The sequence below is a fragment of the Trichoderma harzianum genome, assembly GCF_003025095.1.
Source record: "Trichoderma harzianum CBS 226.95 unplaced genomic scaffold M431scaffold_11, whole genome shotgun sequence".
NCBI classification, from domain to species: Eukaryota; Fungi; Ascomycota; class Sordariomycetes; order Hypocreales; family Hypocreaceae; genus Trichoderma; species Trichoderma harzianum.
In genome coordinates, this window is record NW_020209259.1 from 37,691 (window position 1) to 54,237 (window position 16,547).

The window sequence follows — 16,547 nt, forward strand, 5'->3', positions numbered from 1 at the left end:
GAATAAATTTTTTTGTTATATTAATAGTTGCAAAATTTCTCAGCTCTTGTACATATAGCCCATGGATAGCATGTTTGAAGAACTCTTACTATCAGATAGCTGTTTACTACTATACTAGTCTATACACAGGCCAACCATTCCCAGCTCTTGGGACGAGCTAACTGAGGCCTTTTTAATTCTTCTCCAGATCCGCCAGAATCTTCTCACCCTTGGCCTTGGCTGAGGCCAGGTCGCCAACCATGTAGAAAGCAGCCTCGGGCAGGCTGTCACCCTCACCGTTGAGGATGGCCTTGAAGGAGGCAATGGTGTCCTTGAGGTCAACGAGCTTACCCTCGATACCAGTGAAAACCTGGGCGACGGTGAAAGGCTGGCTGAGGAAACGCTGGATCTTACGGGCACGCTCGACGGTAAGCTTGTCGGCTTCAGACAGTTCGTCCATACCCAGAATAGCAATGATATCCTGAAGACCCTTGTACTCCTGGAGGATCTGCTGGACACGGGTGGCGGTCTGGTAGTGCTCCTGGCCGACAATACGGGGGTCAAGCATACGGGAGGTGGAATCAAGAGGGTCGACGGCGGGGTAGATACCCAACTCGGAGATACCACGGGACAAGACAGTGGTGGCGTCCAAGTGAGCGAAGGTGGTGGCAGGGGCAGGATCAGTCAAATCGTCAGCAGGGACGTAGACAGCCTGGACGGAAGTAATGGAACCCTTCTTGGTGGTGGTAATTCGCTCCTGCATACCACCCATGTCGACGGCGAGGGTGGGCTGGTAACCGACGGCAGAGGGGATACGACCAAGCAGAGCAGACACCTCAGAACCGGCCTGGGTGAATCGGAAAATGTTGTCGATGAAGAGCAACACTGTGGAGGGGATATTAGCGCCGTGTATCTAAAAAAGGAGGTAGAGAAAGGGCGCAGCAAGAATAAATAAACAACTTACCATCCTGACCCTCCTGGTCACGGAAGTACTCAGCAATGGTCAGACCAGTCAGGGCGACACGGGCACGAGCTCCCGGGGGCTCGTTCATCTGACCGAAGACCAGAGCGACCTTGGACTCGCCATCAAGCTGAATGACGGAGGTCTCCTGCATTTCGTGGTACAGATCGTTACCCTCACGAGTACGCTCGCCGACACCGGTGAAGACGGAGTAACCACCGTGAGCCTTGGCGATGTTGTTGATCAGCTCCTGAATGAAGACGGTCTTGCCGACACCAGCACCACCGAAGAGACCAATCTTTCCACCACGAGCGTAGGGAGCGAGCAGATCGACGACCTTGATACCAGTAACCAGAATCTCGGCAGAGGTGGACTGGTCAGTGAAAGAGGGGGGATCAGCGTGGATGGGCAGGAACTTGTCGGTCTTGACAGGTCCTCGCTCATCAATGGGGTCACCAGTGACGTTCAGGATACGACCGAGAGTGGCGGGGCCGACGGGAATGGTGATGGGAGCACCAGTGTCGGAAGCCTTGGCACCACGAACAAGACCCTCAGTACCTATCATGCGCATGAGCTTTCCAAGTCCATTGCGAAGATGAGAGCGGAATATCCTTACCGTCCATGGCAATGCAGCGAACGACATTCTCGCCCAAGTGTTGCTAGACAAGTCGTTAGATGCGGTACTTAACAACAGCAGCTAGGTGTACCTACAGCGACCTCAAGGACCAGCTTCTGGTTGTTGTTGGTGGTCTCCAGGGCGTTCAGGATAGGAGGCAGCTTGGCAGTGTCGAACTTGACTATGGAAAAATCAGCCGCGTGCTCAATGGTGCTGCAATGCTTCCTATACACGTCTATATAAAAAAAAACGCAAGGGTTTTCACTAACCGTCGACGACGGCACCAATGACCTAAGGCGGCTATTAGCGACAATTTCCACCATTGACCATTTGTTCCCAGGCACGGCTTACCTGGTAGATCTTGCCATCTCCAACGCTCTGAGTGCTTGCAAGCCTGACGATGGGGGATCGGGGGAAGGCTGGTCGGATAGCTCGTCGAGCGGCAATTGATGGGCGGGCAGCCCTTGCGAGGGACGAAACGCCGCTGTCGGGTTTGGCACGGTTAGAGGTCTGTTCCAATTCGCATGCAGGGCAAGGGATCAATGGCCGGCAGCCAGATTGAGGCGTGAGGACTCACCTCTTGAACATCTTGGCAGATGACAGAGAGCAATCAGCGATGGATATGCAAATGAGTTGGTTAAGGCCGGGAGAAGTTTTCAAAATGAGCAGTTTAGGACGGGAAAGCGACTACTCCGGTAAGAGCTTTCTTCCGGGTCACGTGCAGCCACTAGGATTGGGTTTTGGGCCATTTGACCCCATCCTCCCCATCAATCCGGCCGCCCACTCAAAGGCTGCGAGATTTCCAGCGGCCTGCTAGCGGTACGACTCCGTGTCTTTCCGGCTAGCAGCGTTGCCAAGTTTCCTCTTCGACTACCACACTGCCAACCCTATTTGTTGATGATATTCCTGTGCTCTCCTGCTGTGTGCTGCCTCAGTCCTCCTGTGAGGGGGTGCAGTGGCAGGTAGCTCACGATGCTGAAATCCCTGCTGCGGAGTGCTTAATGGGCATGTACTATCTAGCACGATACAAAATTGCTTAGATAGAAGTTCTAATTGCTCTTCTCTTCTCTTCTTTTTGGTCTAGATTTCTGGACAAATATGCTACTTCGTCTTCAGGTCGCATCGCCTCAACGCCTTGCTATTCAGGCAATAAGGTGTCAAGGCTTCCAGCTAGTTCGCACCTTTAAACATGAAACCGAGAGTCGCGGGGTGCAGTGGGGTGGATATTCTTCCTCGGTACCTACGCCTTGTTAGGTAGGTGCACATTTGCAGCCAGCCGCGCTTGATATGATGACGAATACATGAATCAATTGACACTGGATTCTCTCTCTAAATGCCACTAGGACTAATTTACCAGAAGAAGTCGGCTCTTCTATACTCCAAGATCTGAGTTCTGCATTTCTCTTCTTTATCTGACAAGTGAACTGATTATGTAAGGAAACTAAACAATGACAACTGAATCTCATTACCTGCATACTGACTAGCACCTCTCACAACCATCCAAGCATCTTATACGCCCAACATCATCCACAAGTGTTCAAAGACGTCTATAACCTACACAACGATATCACGCTCCCAACGATGAAAACCATGTCCCAGATCCAATCTGCTGTCCAATCTTCTGTTGCACCGCTTACTTGTCCCAACAGCTGCTTCCTAGTCAGAGCATTCGCCTGCATCCACAAATTCTTCTCATGTTGTACTGACAGATACATGAAAAAACTCGCCAACGTCCAAATTGGGGTTGCCAGAAAAGTGATTACTGCTCGTGCCCAGATTTGGAAGATATATGTCGTGTCCCATAAGGGACTTGGCTTTGGTCCCACGTTCATTGCCTCAGTGAAGTCGAAATATAAATCCTTTGCAATAGCGACAAAAGGTTGAACGGATCGAACCGCTGTAGCTTTTCGCGCTGCAAGTGAAGATACTGGCGGGGATGATGAAGGCTTCTCCAACGAGATGACTTTCTGCTCATCATCGTCTTTTCTCGGGCAGTTTGGTTGCAAAATCTGTCCAGCGGGCGTCTTAGTGCTCGTAGCAACACCAACAGATGGATTTGCTTTGAATGTTGTTTTCTTGAGGGCGGCGATTTCTGCCTCGCGTGCTGAAATTCTCTCCGTGTGAGACTCCAGCTGTTTCTTTAACGAAGCATTTTGTTGACGCATTGCTTCCGCTATCTCATCTTGAGACCCAAGTTTCTTCTTTAAGGAAGCATTTTCTTGACGCATTGCTTCCGCTCTCTCATCCTGAGACTCTAGCTGTTTCTTTAACGAAGCATTTTCTTGACGCATTGCTTCCATCATCTCATCTTGAGACTCAATTTTCTTCTTTAAGAAATCAAGTTCTGCAAGAATCTCATCAATGTTTGCCCTGGAGTTCTGATCCGATTCTGCGTTGATAGGGTGAACGATGTTATTTCCGGTTTCGCTTGCGCCGTCCATCGCATCATCGCATGGTATCGACGGACTTAATCGTGGTGAGTCAACTGGGAGGATGTTGTCTCTGGTAGCAGCATTGTATTCGTCTTCCTCGTCGCTCTCATCACTGGAAACGTCCAGTTGCAATCCCAGCGAGAGTCCAGTCATATTGTTGTTCGCATCCGGAAAAGACATCTTGTCGTCCTCCAAAGTAGGGAACTCTTCTCCCATCAAAGATTGCCCTTCAGGCGTCCTCGTATATTCTCCTTCGCCAGACTGCTCGTCCGAAATTGCGATTCCAGAAGCTGCAGGATTGAAACGGTCGACCGCATTGGTAGGAACCGCATCTGCAGCTCCAATCCATTCGTCATGTTCGTTCTTGCTTTTTAGCTCGGCTTTAGGAGCTGTTGCCTGGCCGCCATGTTCATTCTGTACGGCTGAGCTTCGAGCTGGCCCTCTTCTGCGTCTGGGGGCAGAACTGTAACCTGAGCCGTTTGCAGCAAAGTCGTCAGGCATACCGTTCCATGGTTGCTCGGTGTCCACCGGGTTTGGCTTGTTTCCAGACATGTTCAGTTTAAGGAGGCGTGGGCCTGAGTGGTTCAAGGGTTGCCCAGGAGTAGAACGCTTTGAAAAGTTTCAGGAATAAAAGGTCAAATCGAAAGGTTATGCCAAAAGAGGACGCATAAATATGCTCGGCTATGCAAGTAAAATGTCTTGACTTCAAGGTCGCAGAAAGGAGTGCCTACGACTCGCAGAGATGCGAAGAATATATAGCCAACTCAAAATCTCAACTCTTTGCCTCATCATTAAAATGGGCTGTCGATACAAACTTTTGCCTTTGACAAAACATGATGAATAAAGGGGCTTCTGGTCAAAGGAGATAACTTCCCACCTAGAAGCAACTGAAAGGGGGATTCCTTTGCCACCGTGCCATGTTTCTCTCACGCTTGCTTTATCACCATTATGTAGCCCCTTCAAGGGTTGATTCCACTTTCTTTGTCGTGTAGACACAAAACATATCGATGGGGTAAATAATATCGGGGCGAGAGGGCACTGTTCATGATGTGCGGGCACAATCCAACTGGCTTGTCTTTCAGCCAAGGCGTTGTCCCACTCCTCTTCAAACACTTCTTTGTCTATAACAACGCACAAAACATCAGGCCCCAGCAGCATTCCATAGGCACAAAAAGTCTTTGTTCATTTCAACTACTCAAAGGGGCTATATTTAGCCATACCAGCCCCTGGCTCCTGGGCCGGAAACCGTTAGTTCTGGTCGGTGTTCAATCATGGGTTCTTTGATGCCCATTGTGTCGATTATGTCTCGCCATGTTTCCATATCCATGGATAAAATAGCTTGATGCTTGGATGTTGCCTGGCGAATAGCGGCGGTGTCATCGCTCTCTCGGTCTACTGGTGCTGCACACGGTATCAGCATCAGTTGCACGACGTGGAAACTAATGTGTGCTTTGCATCAATTCAACACTCACCTAATGCGGGGAGACCATGTTCGTCGAAATCAATCTCCACCCTCCCATCACGGATTAGAAAGCTCACGTAGAACAAATTCTCGATGGTCTGCCCAAAAGACTTTGGGTTAACCACGAATCGCATTAGGTCGATTCCTCCTGTACTTCGAAGCCCATGCTGGTGCATAATCCGAGTGTTTTCCTCGTCATCCATGTCGTCTGTGATCAAGTCTGCCACTGTTTGCTGTGTATCAGCCTGGATCTTGTAGAGCTGTTGAAGAATCTTCCCGCATATGACGGTAAGGTCGTTTTCCTTCTTGGCTAGGTCATCCACATTGAGGATTTCAGGCCTCGTCTCCGTTAAACTATTTGGACGAAACGGGGCATTTCGCTTTGCTGCCTTGCGTACCTTCTTTTCCACCGATAGTGGACCTAGAAGGAAGCCAGGCAACGCAGGTCGTCTGATGTATGGCAAGCAAGCAAAACGACCGAGGTGGGCCCAATTCATCATGTCTCCCTCGTCTCCCACATCGTCATTATCATTGTCGTTTGATCTGTCGTGTACTGTCCGCCTCCGCTGCCTCTGGGTGCTTGAGAGCTCCAGGGATTGATCGCTCGTAATCCCCCCACCATTTCGCATATATGTAATGCACTTGGAGATGAAGTCATCAACGTCAAGACCCTGTGATAGGCTGCCTTGAGTAAGGCGTAGTGTTTTCCGATATGACAGGTCGGTCGTACTGACAAGCAGCCGTGAATCAATGGTTGCTTCTGTAGTTTGTCGTACTTGCTTGGATAGTTCATTGGCCCGTAAAATAGTCTCGTGCAGACCGTGAGAATCACCCTGCAGATATTCCTCGCTATTTTCTGTGATGTCGCGGAGGAGATCGCGGAATCCCTGCTGGACCTTCCGTCTCTCTTCCAGAGGTTGATCCGGATCATACACATCGTCCAGATCATCATCGTCCATTGTAGAACCTGGCGTAGAGTCTCGGTCTCGTGAAGCCATGTCGGTGCGCTTTCGTTTGGTGCTCGTTTGGTCCTGTGAGTCTTCTCTCTGCCTCACAGCTAGCCTTCCTCGTGAGGGCAGATGGTGTGGTTGCTCTGAGCCATCAGACTGCGCACCTGGAGGTTCTGGATTCCGGGCTGACATGGCTGCAGATGATTGTTGTCATAGTCGTGATTGGACGATGGACAAATTTCATAAGCAGGGCATAATTGAGGCTCTGGCGAGTCCTGCAGCCACTCGGTTATTTGGCGGTTGAAGAGGTCAAGATGCATGCAAGATGCAGGTCTACATGTAACCCATGAAGTCTCAACTCGAAAATGCCATAGCGGCAAGACAATCACTGGACGCGCTTTGGGTTGAACCATTTACGCGGTAATACAGCGCTAGCCTTGGGCGGTAACCACCTACACGATCACGCTATTTCACGCGTGTCGAAAGGCCCGCAAGGTCCGTTAGTGCCCCCGAGATGTGCGGGCAACTAACTATTGATGCAGACTGCTCCATTCGTCGTATCAATCCTGGAGATGCTCCGCAATCAGATAGCACGAATACAGCAACGACCAGACGACTATGCAACATCCAGTAAACATGGCTTAGCACTACTGCACTTCGTACCTGATAAACCGAACAGGGCCCCGATTTGCAAACAATTGCGCCAACGTCGGCTATTCGGGCCAATTATTGGCTGTTTTGACCGCAACGTGCACTACCAATGAGTGATATTCCTGAGCTGTTTGTACTGCTAGGCTGGTTTATCCCGAGATTTACAACCAGCATCATATACATGTAATCGTACAGAAACATCAAACTGGCCAAATATTGACCTAGTATCTCCGTCTGTAGCTTAAATAGATAGGGTAGAGCTTCGGGCGCTACATCTCTCGCCTCGTCTCACATGCAGATGCAGTATTCATTCACTTATTCCAGAAACACATGCTAACCAACCAACCAACCTACATGTACTCCGTATGACATGGCGCAAACCCAACCATCCCGTAGTCCGCGGTTCAACGGAGCTTTTACCTGCAGAACACCAATAGGCACAGCTGGCGGTAAGCTTTAGCTGCCTGACCTGTCCACTACAGGCCAGCTCTGCATTTCTAGACCTCCTCCATGTGCTCTAGGCACAGCGCCAAGGTTTGCTCCGCCGCTCTCTCCGCCCCCACGGCTTCTCGATAACCATCTGCGGAGAGCAGAGTCGCGTGATGGCTTGCTGGCATGCGCATTTCAGCCCGGAGCTCGCAGTGCATGCAAACTTGAACTTAAATCGTACATCTACCCCTTTAACTGAACCTCAGGGTCGACGTCAACCTCGTCATCCCGCACGATACCTGTGATACTCACAAGGTCCCCGCTCTGACAGTGATCAAGCTTATTCACATATCATCCTTGCCGCCAGATGGATATATAACCTCCAGCTTCTTTGGATTAACGCTGCGGTGCTTGACGTCTTCTGCATTCCATATCCTCTTCTCTGCGTAAACCCAGGCTGAAGGACATATTCCTAAACTATAACCACTGCATTCCCCATATTTCGTTACCGTCTCACCCGTACTCTACCAACCGCCTCGCCCTCATCATGACAGCACTCGCCTCTGCACCGCGCTACAGCGCAGATGACTTTGATACAGCTTCAATTCGCTCCGCTGCTCCATCTTATGGTATGTGTATATCCGTGGCCAATATAGATTAAAAATCCGTGTTGTTGGGAAATACATGGTTGCCGATGCATACTGGCGGTGAATGTCTGGAGATGGGGATGACTAACGGAAAAGACAGTCTCGGAGGTGCCCTCATACCGTTCGAGGACTACGTATAACGAGGCGTCTCCAGCATATACGCCAAGAGCAACAACTACAACGACAGCCACAACAATTGCGGTAGCGGGACCGTCACAGAGAATCTTCTCCGGAGCCTCAAGCTCATTAACCGGAAGACCGACGGTTGGGCTACCGCCACTTCCACCGTTGGCCTCCCCGAGGGTCCTGAATGAGCACAACTTTCGTATTCCCACATGGTCAGCTGGCAATGCTCCAGCAGCCCGTCACTACCGCAACGTCGCGGAGAGACGGGCCATTGATGGACGACTCCTAGCCGCGGCTGACCTGATTGGCATGCGGGACACCACTTCCACGATTAATCGGCAGAATGAGAGCAATGAAGATCCTGTTGTCCGTCCGCTAGAAGATCCGTATTTAGTGGGCGAGGAAGCTGCGGCTGAAGCCCGTCAGCGGAGGATAGCCCGTGAGGTTGGCGAGGAGATGTTGAGGGAAGAGGATAAGCAGTGGGATTGGATGTTGGCCCAGATGAAGCGCCAGGAACGAGATAGAAACTGGACCCGGATGCGACAAGAGGCGGTCAACAGCCGGCGGAAAACGTTGCTTCGACGAATTGGCGGACGGCTACTATAAGTGACGACTGATCTACCATCTACCATCTATCATTTACCATCTGCATGTCTTGTTAACCATGTTAAACTCACTATCATGGTTGGTCTAGAGGAGTTTCTCTTATGGAAGTTACAATTGCTCACATTACTTGGCCCGGTCATTGTAGGCCACATCGGTGTATGCTAGTTCTTTAGGTTGAACAGTAGCTATTCTGATTCTTATCCTCTCATACCCAAAACGTGGTGCTCGCATTTCATTTATTTACAAGCCACTGTGGTTCTAACTTCCATATCACCAGCTCCCTAGTTACTCTTTAACACAATTCTGATGAGTTAATAAAGATCTCTAACACGGACAACCTGAATTCCAACCTTCGTACATGATTTACGCACTTCGCCTCCATGCACAGCGCGTAGCATGTAAGACATCACCTTTGTCCATCTTCTGATGTGCACAATGCCTAGAAATACAAAGACTCCAAAAAGTTTGAATATTGACCGGAGCCATTCAGCTGCAAACATCCTTTAAACGGTAAAAAAAAACATGCCCGTTCTCGGTACTGTCGAATTCAACTCTTCGTGTTGAGCAAAAGTGCAACAATAAGTCTAAAACAGAAACAGTTAGCATAGTTGGCATGATACGATCAAGGTTGCATACCCATAAAGACCCAGAACTTCGCCAAAGATAAGAATCAACACCATGCCAACGAATATTCTAGACTGTGCCATGAAAGCACGGACACCGCTATCGCCAACAATACCGATACAGTATCCAGCTGCAAGCCCAGTTAATCCCACAGATAAGCCGCAGCCGAGATGCATGAAGCCTCTATGTCGGATGTTAGCAAATGTGAATCAGGGAGACTCTCGATCGACTCGACGAACGTAAATAGACTGTAGCTCTTTGCTGAAGGAGCGGCAAGATCTTCGGCTATGAGAACTGCAATAACAAGCGAATAGACCGCCAGAATACCGGACATGATGACGGGGATCAGGCACTAGAAATTATAAGTGAGTCCGATTGCCACATTGCGAGACAAGCCTGAACAACGCACCTTCATGATGAGATCCGGCCGAAAGGTTCCCACGCCAGCAATACCAATGCCTGATTTCGCCGTGCCATACGCAGCACCAATACCTAATAAATCATACAGTCTTTAGTAAAGTCGAAGATGAAGTAGGGGGGTTAAATCAGCGAAGAGGAAGTCGTACATCCGAATATCATTGCAGCCGCGATGCCGCCCTTGACGAAGCGTGTCAGTCAGTAGCTGTCAGGGGCCTTCATTTCGCTCAAAGGAGAAGACTCACCATGCCGATGAACGGCGCAAACTTGGGAGCAAGCTCTGACTCCATGATTGCAGCTGTAGCTATTGTCGTAGGAGGAGGAGAAGGAAAGACGGTCGACAACACAACCACGCGCAACAAGATGGGAGAAGTGAGGCTTCGGCACCCGGTGTTGAAGCAGGCGTCATCACGGCCAATGGACGCATCGCAGATCACGTGATAGAGCTCTATTCTCGTTCATGATTGGCCCGATGAGCTACCCTGCATCTTTGAAAGAGCTTCGGAGTGCAGACTAGTGCTCCGTGTGCTTGAACGACAACTTCGACTAACAAAGGCATTGTCCGAAGTTCTCCCAGTTGAGTGGGACTTCGGGTCTTGCTCAAGTTGCACCTATTCGCTTGGCCTTATCTGTTGGCATTAGCAGTTGAGCGTGCTCCGCATGATTCTAACTGTGTACTTTTGCCTATCAGAATGCAGAATCCTGACTACTATTCCACCATTTCAGTCTGCAATGCACAGAGTACTTGCTCGAAACCTACTAACCTTAGAACTGTTCAAGAATATCTACCGAGGTGCCTATTCATGGCTCCAGCAGTTGAAATACCCTGTCCGTAGCGCAGAAGCATCGCCTGTAGGTTAGTACCTCTTTGCATATCAGGTACAAGTACTTCGCTAGAACGTGCCTAGCGGGTCGCTTTGAATGCGCAGTGGCTCCCCCGAGCCCCCCCATAGTGGCGCGCTGCATTGGCTCAACTGTCTTCCGGGTATGTCAAATCCCCTGTAGGCGGTGCGCCGGTGCCAACAGCACGCCGCCAAACAGGTACGGAGCACTCAATACCACCTGTATCCCTTAGTACGTCTGCACGGCGACCTCTTCTCATTCCCCAGCTGCCTCAAGCAGGTTATCGGATACAACAGCAAAGCCGCCTTACTGACCACAAGGTAGGTCGGTCGGCCGTCAACCAGCCTCTGCCGATCTAGCTGCGAGGCTCTGTCTATACATATTGCTGGTTGTCCATCGCGAAGCGTCTGCTCTGTTGCATCTCAACGGCTACCCGGGGCTCAAACCGCGACCGCCATCATCTCTCTCGCCGCAAGCAAATCTTGCGCCCGCTCCCCTGATGCCACCTTCTTGACACGACGCAGCGTCTTTTCTTCCTCATCTCAAGGTTACGAAATAGCGACATCGATAGAGGCGTTGCATATTTACTTATCCCGGCCCGGTATCTGCAAACCTTGGAAAGGGAGACGAGCGCTCCACCACCTGCTCCCCTTTCTGGCACGGCCGAGAATTCATTTCCAAGGACAACGCTTGAGTCTAGGCTTGGGGCATCCAACATTCTCTACACTGCTTCACGGTGAGACGCGAGGCAACGCTGCTGGCTGGGATTGGAGGAATTCTGACCGCCCGGCAGCTGGTTTGACGCTTGACGCCCATCTTCGTTTGTCTCCCCTCGCCTTGGCCTCCCGAGTGCGTACCATCTGACTGATTTCGTCCCTCTTCTTGCAGCGCAGCGAACATGGCCGACTATCAATATAACTCACGGGCTCCTGCCCAACGTCAGCGGGGGTATCCCGACCAGAACGGGAATTACCAACGAGATGCCGCGTTCTCAAACATCTTTGGCGCTGCCCCCCCTCCTGGGAGGTCCCAGACCATGACATCGTCCTCCGTCCCGCCAATGATTGACCAAGGCAGGACACATACAATGTCGTCTGCCTCTGGTATGCGCCAACCGCCTCCTCGCCCCAGCCAGGGATATTATGACGACCGTGGGCAGCCACCACCAAGGCCTCGACCCGGCGATAATCATATGGCAAACGGCCATTATCCGGGTCAACGCTCTGCTTCTGGTGGACCCCAAGTTCTCTCATCCCAGGCACAATACTTGCAACAGCAACAGCAGCAGGCAAGGCGCCCGTACCCGGGGCCCCCAGGCGCTGCGCCTCCACGGTTTGATTCTCGTGGCCCGCCGTTGCCATCTGGAGGTCCCAGGGCTCCAGTTCAGAGACCTTATCCAGGAGGACAAGGCCCTGCATTGAACAGTGACCCATACCGATCACAGTCTTTGGCTTCCATGCCTCGCCCACAGATGTACCCCCCCGCGCAGAATTCTTACCAGCAATCGTCCGCGAATCATTTTCGACAAGCACCCTATACGCAGCATGCTGCCCAATCCAGAACGACTGCTCAGGGCAGAGTGGTACCAGATCGTCATGAGGATCGCTCAATGTCCTTGACTGGGGTTTATCATCCTCAAGATCGCGATGGCCAACAAACTATGAGTGGGCGAGTTATTCCCAATCGGCGGGCACCAGCTGAGCTCACCTCAGGGGCTGGATATCCAGTTCAAAATACTGGCTATCCCCCTATGCCAGGTACTCAGACGCGGACGGCAAGCATGGCCTCTTCGACCAGCGGTGCGGATCATGGAAGAACTTTCTCTATGGCCTCGGTGGCTTCAACGATAGCTCCATCCGAGTCTGACTCGGCCACGCTTGTGCATAGACCATCGCGGAGCAAGTCAATTGAGAGCGAACGTCCGACGACTGCTACAACGAAAATCCGCCCCCCGCTTGTATACCCAGCTCTGCTTTCAAGAGTGGCTGAGTGCTTTCGGCAGAAGATTATTGTGGGCGACAGGACGAAGAACGAGCTCACGTATAAGAACGCCTTCAGTGGCTCAGAGGCAGTTGATGTGCTATCCTACATCATCAGGACCACCGATCGAAATTTGGCTTTACTGCTTGGTCGGTCCCTGGATGCGCAGAAGTTCTTTCACGATGTCACTTATGAGCATCGGTTGCGTGACTCACAATCAGAAATGTATCAATTCCGAGAAACTCTGATGGACGAGCCCGAAGGAAAAAATCCTGTCGATGGTGTCTTCGTTTTGCTCTCAGAGTGTTACTCGCCTACCTGCACGAGAGACCAACTCTGCTATTCCATTGCCTGCCCTAGAAGACTAGAGCAGGTTTCCAGACTAAACCTGAAGGTTAACCCTGGTGGGCTGCGCAAGGAAGATTCGGCGAATGTCAATGACGACGAAGTCGACCAAACTGATGAGCAGAAGCTGTGGATCAATTCGGTGCCTAAAGAAGTCGCTGATGCGGTGAGCGAGCGAGAAAAGAAGAGGCAAGAGGTTATATCCGAAATATGCTACACCGAACGAGATTTCGTCAAGGACCTCGAGTATCTCCGCGATTTCTGGATTATTCCTCTGCGGTCAAAAGCCTCACCCATTCCCTTGCAACGCCGGGAGAAAGTTGTCAAGAATATTTTCAGTAACATCATCGACCATCCAAGCGTCCACAATGTTAGCTCGCGATTCGCAAGCTCTTTGACGACTCGACAGCAAAAAGACCCCATTGTGCAAAACATTGGTGATATTTTCTTGGAATTCGTGCCTCAATTCGAGCCCTTCATCTACTACGGCTCTAAACAGCTGGAGGCCAAGTTCGAATTTGAAAATGAGCGATCAGTCAACCCTTTCTTTAGTAAACTAGTTGACGAAATCGAGCGGCGAAAGGAGTCACGAAAATTGGAGCTCAACGGCTACCTTACCAAACCGACTACGCGTTTGGCCAGATACCCTCTACTACTGGAAAATGTATTGAAATACACGGAAGATGGTAACCCAGATAAAGAAGACATTCCAAAGGTCCTTACCATTATCCGAGATCTTCTCGGAAGAGTAAACGCGGAGTCTGGTAAAGCTGAGAACCGGTTCAACCTCAGGAGACTTCAAGAGCAGCTTCGATTCCGACCCAACGAACGGGTCGATCTGAAACTGACTGAAGATGGTCGCGAGCTTGTGTTCAAGAGCCAGTTCAAGAAATCACCAACGGATCCTGCCGAGCTAACAGCCTTCCTATTTGACCATGCTGTCCTACTTGTCCGTATAAAGCAGACTGGCAAGGCGGAGGAAGTTAAGGCCTATAGACGACCAATTCCACTAGAACTGCTTGCAATTCGAGAGATGGAGGAAGTCATCCCGTCTGACGGCACCGTCAAGCGCACATCTTCTAGCATCATACCAGTCATACGAACCAATGCGTCTGAAGCTAAAAAAGGAGATGGCTGGCCAATTACCTTTAGGCATCTTGGCAAAGCTGGATATGAGCTTACCGTCTATGCCTCGAACCAGGCAGCACGTAAGAAGTGGCTGGAGTACATTGACGCCGCACAACAGCGCCTCCGGGCTCGTGCGGATTTCTTCACTACCAACATCATCTCAAGCAACTTCTTTGTTGGAACAAACCAGGTCAACTGTGTCTCGCCATTTGGTAAGTCTCTAATGCGTCGTACACGCGATGGCTCTCGCTCCCCACCCCCTCCCTGTTTCACTCTTGGTAGTCTGAGTCTAACGCATATCCAGACGGTGGTCGCAAACTTCTTTACGGTACCGACAATGGCGTCTACATCTCAGACCGCAAGAACAAGGATGCGGTGCCCCGACGCGTTCTTGAAACAACTAGCGTTACACAAATTGATATTCTTGAAGAATATCAGCTTCTTCTCGTACTCTCCAACAAGACATTACAGTCATATTCACTGTCTGCTCTGACGTCGGACGATCCTGCTCTGGCCAAGAGACCTAAGAAGATTCAGAACCACTGTAGTTTCTTCAAAACCGGCATCTGCATGGGACGGCATCTGGTCTGCTGTGTCAAATCGTCAACCCTTTCTACCACGATCAAGGTGTTTGAGCCTAACGATGCCATGACGAAGGGCAAGAAGCAGAAGGGTCTCGGAAAACTCATGGGTGGTGGCTTTGATGAGCTGAGACCCTTCAAGGAGTTTTATATCCCGACGGAATCGTCATCAGTTCACTTCCTGAAGTCAAAGCTTTGCGTGGCTTGTGCCAGGGGCTTTGAAGTTGTCTCTCTGGAGACTCTTGAGACACAGTCGCTTCTTGATCAAGCGGATACCTCATTGGACTTTGTGGCCCGCAAGGAAGGAGCGAAACCTATTCACATCGAACGCCTCAACGGAGAATTCTTACTTAACTATTCCGAATTCTCCTTCTTCGTTAACCGTAACGGATGGAGGGCTCGACCGGAATGGCGAATCGACTGGGAAGGCTCTCCTCAGAGCTTTGCGCTCAGCTATCCTTGGATTCTTGCGTTTGAACCCAACTTCATTGAGCTGCGCAACATTGAGAATGGTGCCGTACACATTGTACCGCATAAGAACATTAGAATGCTCCATAGCAGCACTCACGAGGTACGTTTCTGTGGCTTAAGCACACACCCATTTACTGTGTTACTAACTTATTACACCAGATTTTATTCGCCTATGAAGATGAACGGGGAGAGGATGTGGTGGAATCCATCGATTTCTGGCAAAGCAACAGACGATCAGATGTCTTTGGTCTGCAGCCATCACAACCTGCCCACCCGCGATAGGAGACGCGACAGTGGTCGCGATAGTGGTGGCGTTTGTTCTACGACATATTAGAACTCTTAATTTCCAGGAAATCTTCTTGTATCCCTTGGAAGCGCAAAGGTATTGTGGCTCAACTCTGAGGGCAATATGTTTGAGCAAACTATTGTTTTCGACCTACTTCTCTTCTCTCTCCCCGATTACATACACCGTATAAAGCGCTGCGACTCTAGCTGGGTTGGGACAGGGGTAACTTCTTTACATAGGCGCAGGAGAATTAAGAGACATCCTTTCAATCATCACAAAGCGTCTCACAGAGGGTTGTCTCATATTTTTCTGCAGTTTTTCTTTCTAATTTCCATTGAATGTTTGGGTTCCTTTTTCCTTTTTTTTTTTTTTTTAAAGTTTGTAAGTGGGTGGTGATGGAGGAAGGCGACCGGTGAGTAAACATGCTCATGGCCGTTTGAGATATGAAGGTGAAGCTGTGGCATTGAAGTAGAGGAAAGATATGTATGTAGTCATGGACAAGGGATTTTTTTGTAACTTTTGGAGGATGCGTTATTAAGCTTGAGGAGCTGTAGCGGCGGATTCTTTTGGGGCAGAGGTTTTATAATTGGAGGTGGACTGATTCACGTGCATATTTATATTTTATAGTAGATGAGGCAGCCCGCAGCATTTGGCATTGATGTTTGTTCAAGATTTCACTACGTTGACTTGCAGCTCCTGTCCCTATTTTCGATGAGTGCAGTTCAGATGGAGTTGCAAGAATCCTTGGATCTGCTCAGTGTTTGTTTCTCAAGACTATGTCTGGTTGGTACTGCCTAGGTACGATATACCTTTGTTAGGCGACTTGAGTCTGTGACTTTCCTTGTTTATTGGTGAGTCTTGAGTGTTATTTTGGAACATGGCAATTATTTCGGCATTGTTCCTGGGTATGGGCCTCGTATCCCCAAGGTTTGGTTCGGCCGATCGGATCTGACGTAGACAAGTTAGACTAGGATACGCCTCCTGGTTATTTGGCCCAGGGGTTGGGAGAGGGG

The 16,547-nt window shown here is 50.2% G+C and overlaps 6 protein-coding genes across 6 annotated transcripts; 2 read left to right on the top strand and 4 right to left on the bottom strand.

Moving 5' to 3' along the window:
• Window positions 1–19: 19 nt before the first annotated feature.
• Window positions 20–2,331, bottom strand: M431DRAFT_510668 (hypothetical protein). The gene is made up of 7 exons (XM_024919521.1): window positions 2,134–2,331; window positions 1,908–2,040; window positions 1,826–1,847; window positions 1,652–1,737; window positions 1,557–1,599; window positions 944–1,498; window positions 20–864 (listed from the first exon to the last, which is right to left on the bottom strand). Exons 1-7 carry the CDS (start codon window positions 2,142–2,144, stop codon window positions 173–175), a joined length of 1,542 nt encoding a protein of 513 aa, XP_024771198.1. The 5' UTR covers window positions 2,145–2,331; the 3' UTR covers window positions 20–172.
• Window positions 2,332–3,103: 772 nt separating this feature from the next.
• On the bottom strand, window positions 3,104–4,540 carry M431DRAFT_92699 (hypothetical protein; the record flags this gene model as incomplete). Its single annotated transcript, XM_024924392.1, has 2 exons — window positions 3,104–3,723; window positions 3,844–4,540. 2 exons carry the CDS (start codon window positions 4,538–4,540, stop codon window positions 3,104–3,106), a joined length of 1,317 nt encoding a protein of 438 aa, XP_024771199.1.
• A 658-nt stretch (window positions 4,541–5,198) lies between these two features.
• On the bottom strand, window positions 5,199–6,409 carry M431DRAFT_497796 (hypothetical protein; the record flags this gene model as incomplete). The annotated part of the gene is made up of 2 exons (XM_024917638.1): window positions 5,199–5,389; window positions 5,461–6,409. 2 exons carry the CDS (start codon window positions 6,407–6,409, stop codon window positions 5,199–5,201), a joined length of 1,140 nt encoding a protein of 379 aa, XP_024771200.1.
• Window positions 6,410–8,027: 1,618 nt separating this feature from the next.
• On the top strand, window positions 8,028–8,859 carry M431DRAFT_92282 (hypothetical protein; the record flags this gene model as incomplete). The annotated part of the gene is made up of 2 exons (XM_024924336.1): window positions 8,028–8,109; window positions 8,228–8,859. 2 exons carry the CDS (start codon window positions 8,028–8,030, stop codon window positions 8,857–8,859), a joined length of 714 nt encoding a protein of 237 aa, XP_024771201.1.
• Window positions 8,860–9,406: 547 nt separating this feature from the next.
• On the bottom strand, window positions 9,407–10,190 carry M431DRAFT_92848 (hypothetical protein; the record flags this gene model as incomplete). The annotated part of the gene is made up of 6 exons (XM_024924410.1): window positions 9,407–9,443; window positions 9,496–9,666; window positions 9,723–9,835; window positions 9,893–9,975; window positions 10,050–10,080; window positions 10,146–10,190. The coding sequence occupies 6 exons, from the start codon at window positions 10,188–10,190 to the stop codon at window positions 9,407–9,409; spliced, it is 480 nt and encodes a 159-aa protein (XP_024771202.1).
• A 1,451-nt stretch (window positions 10,191–11,641) lies between these two features.
• Window positions 11,642–15,530, top strand: M431DRAFT_7899 (hypothetical protein; the record flags this gene model as incomplete). The annotated part of the gene is made up of 3 exons (XM_024922765.1): window positions 11,642–14,408; window positions 14,501–15,348; window positions 15,408–15,530. 3 exons carry the CDS (start codon window positions 11,642–11,644, stop codon window positions 15,528–15,530), a joined length of 3,738 nt encoding a protein of 1,245 aa, XP_024771203.1.
• Between the last annotated feature and the right edge of the window lie 1,017 nt (window positions 15,531–16,547).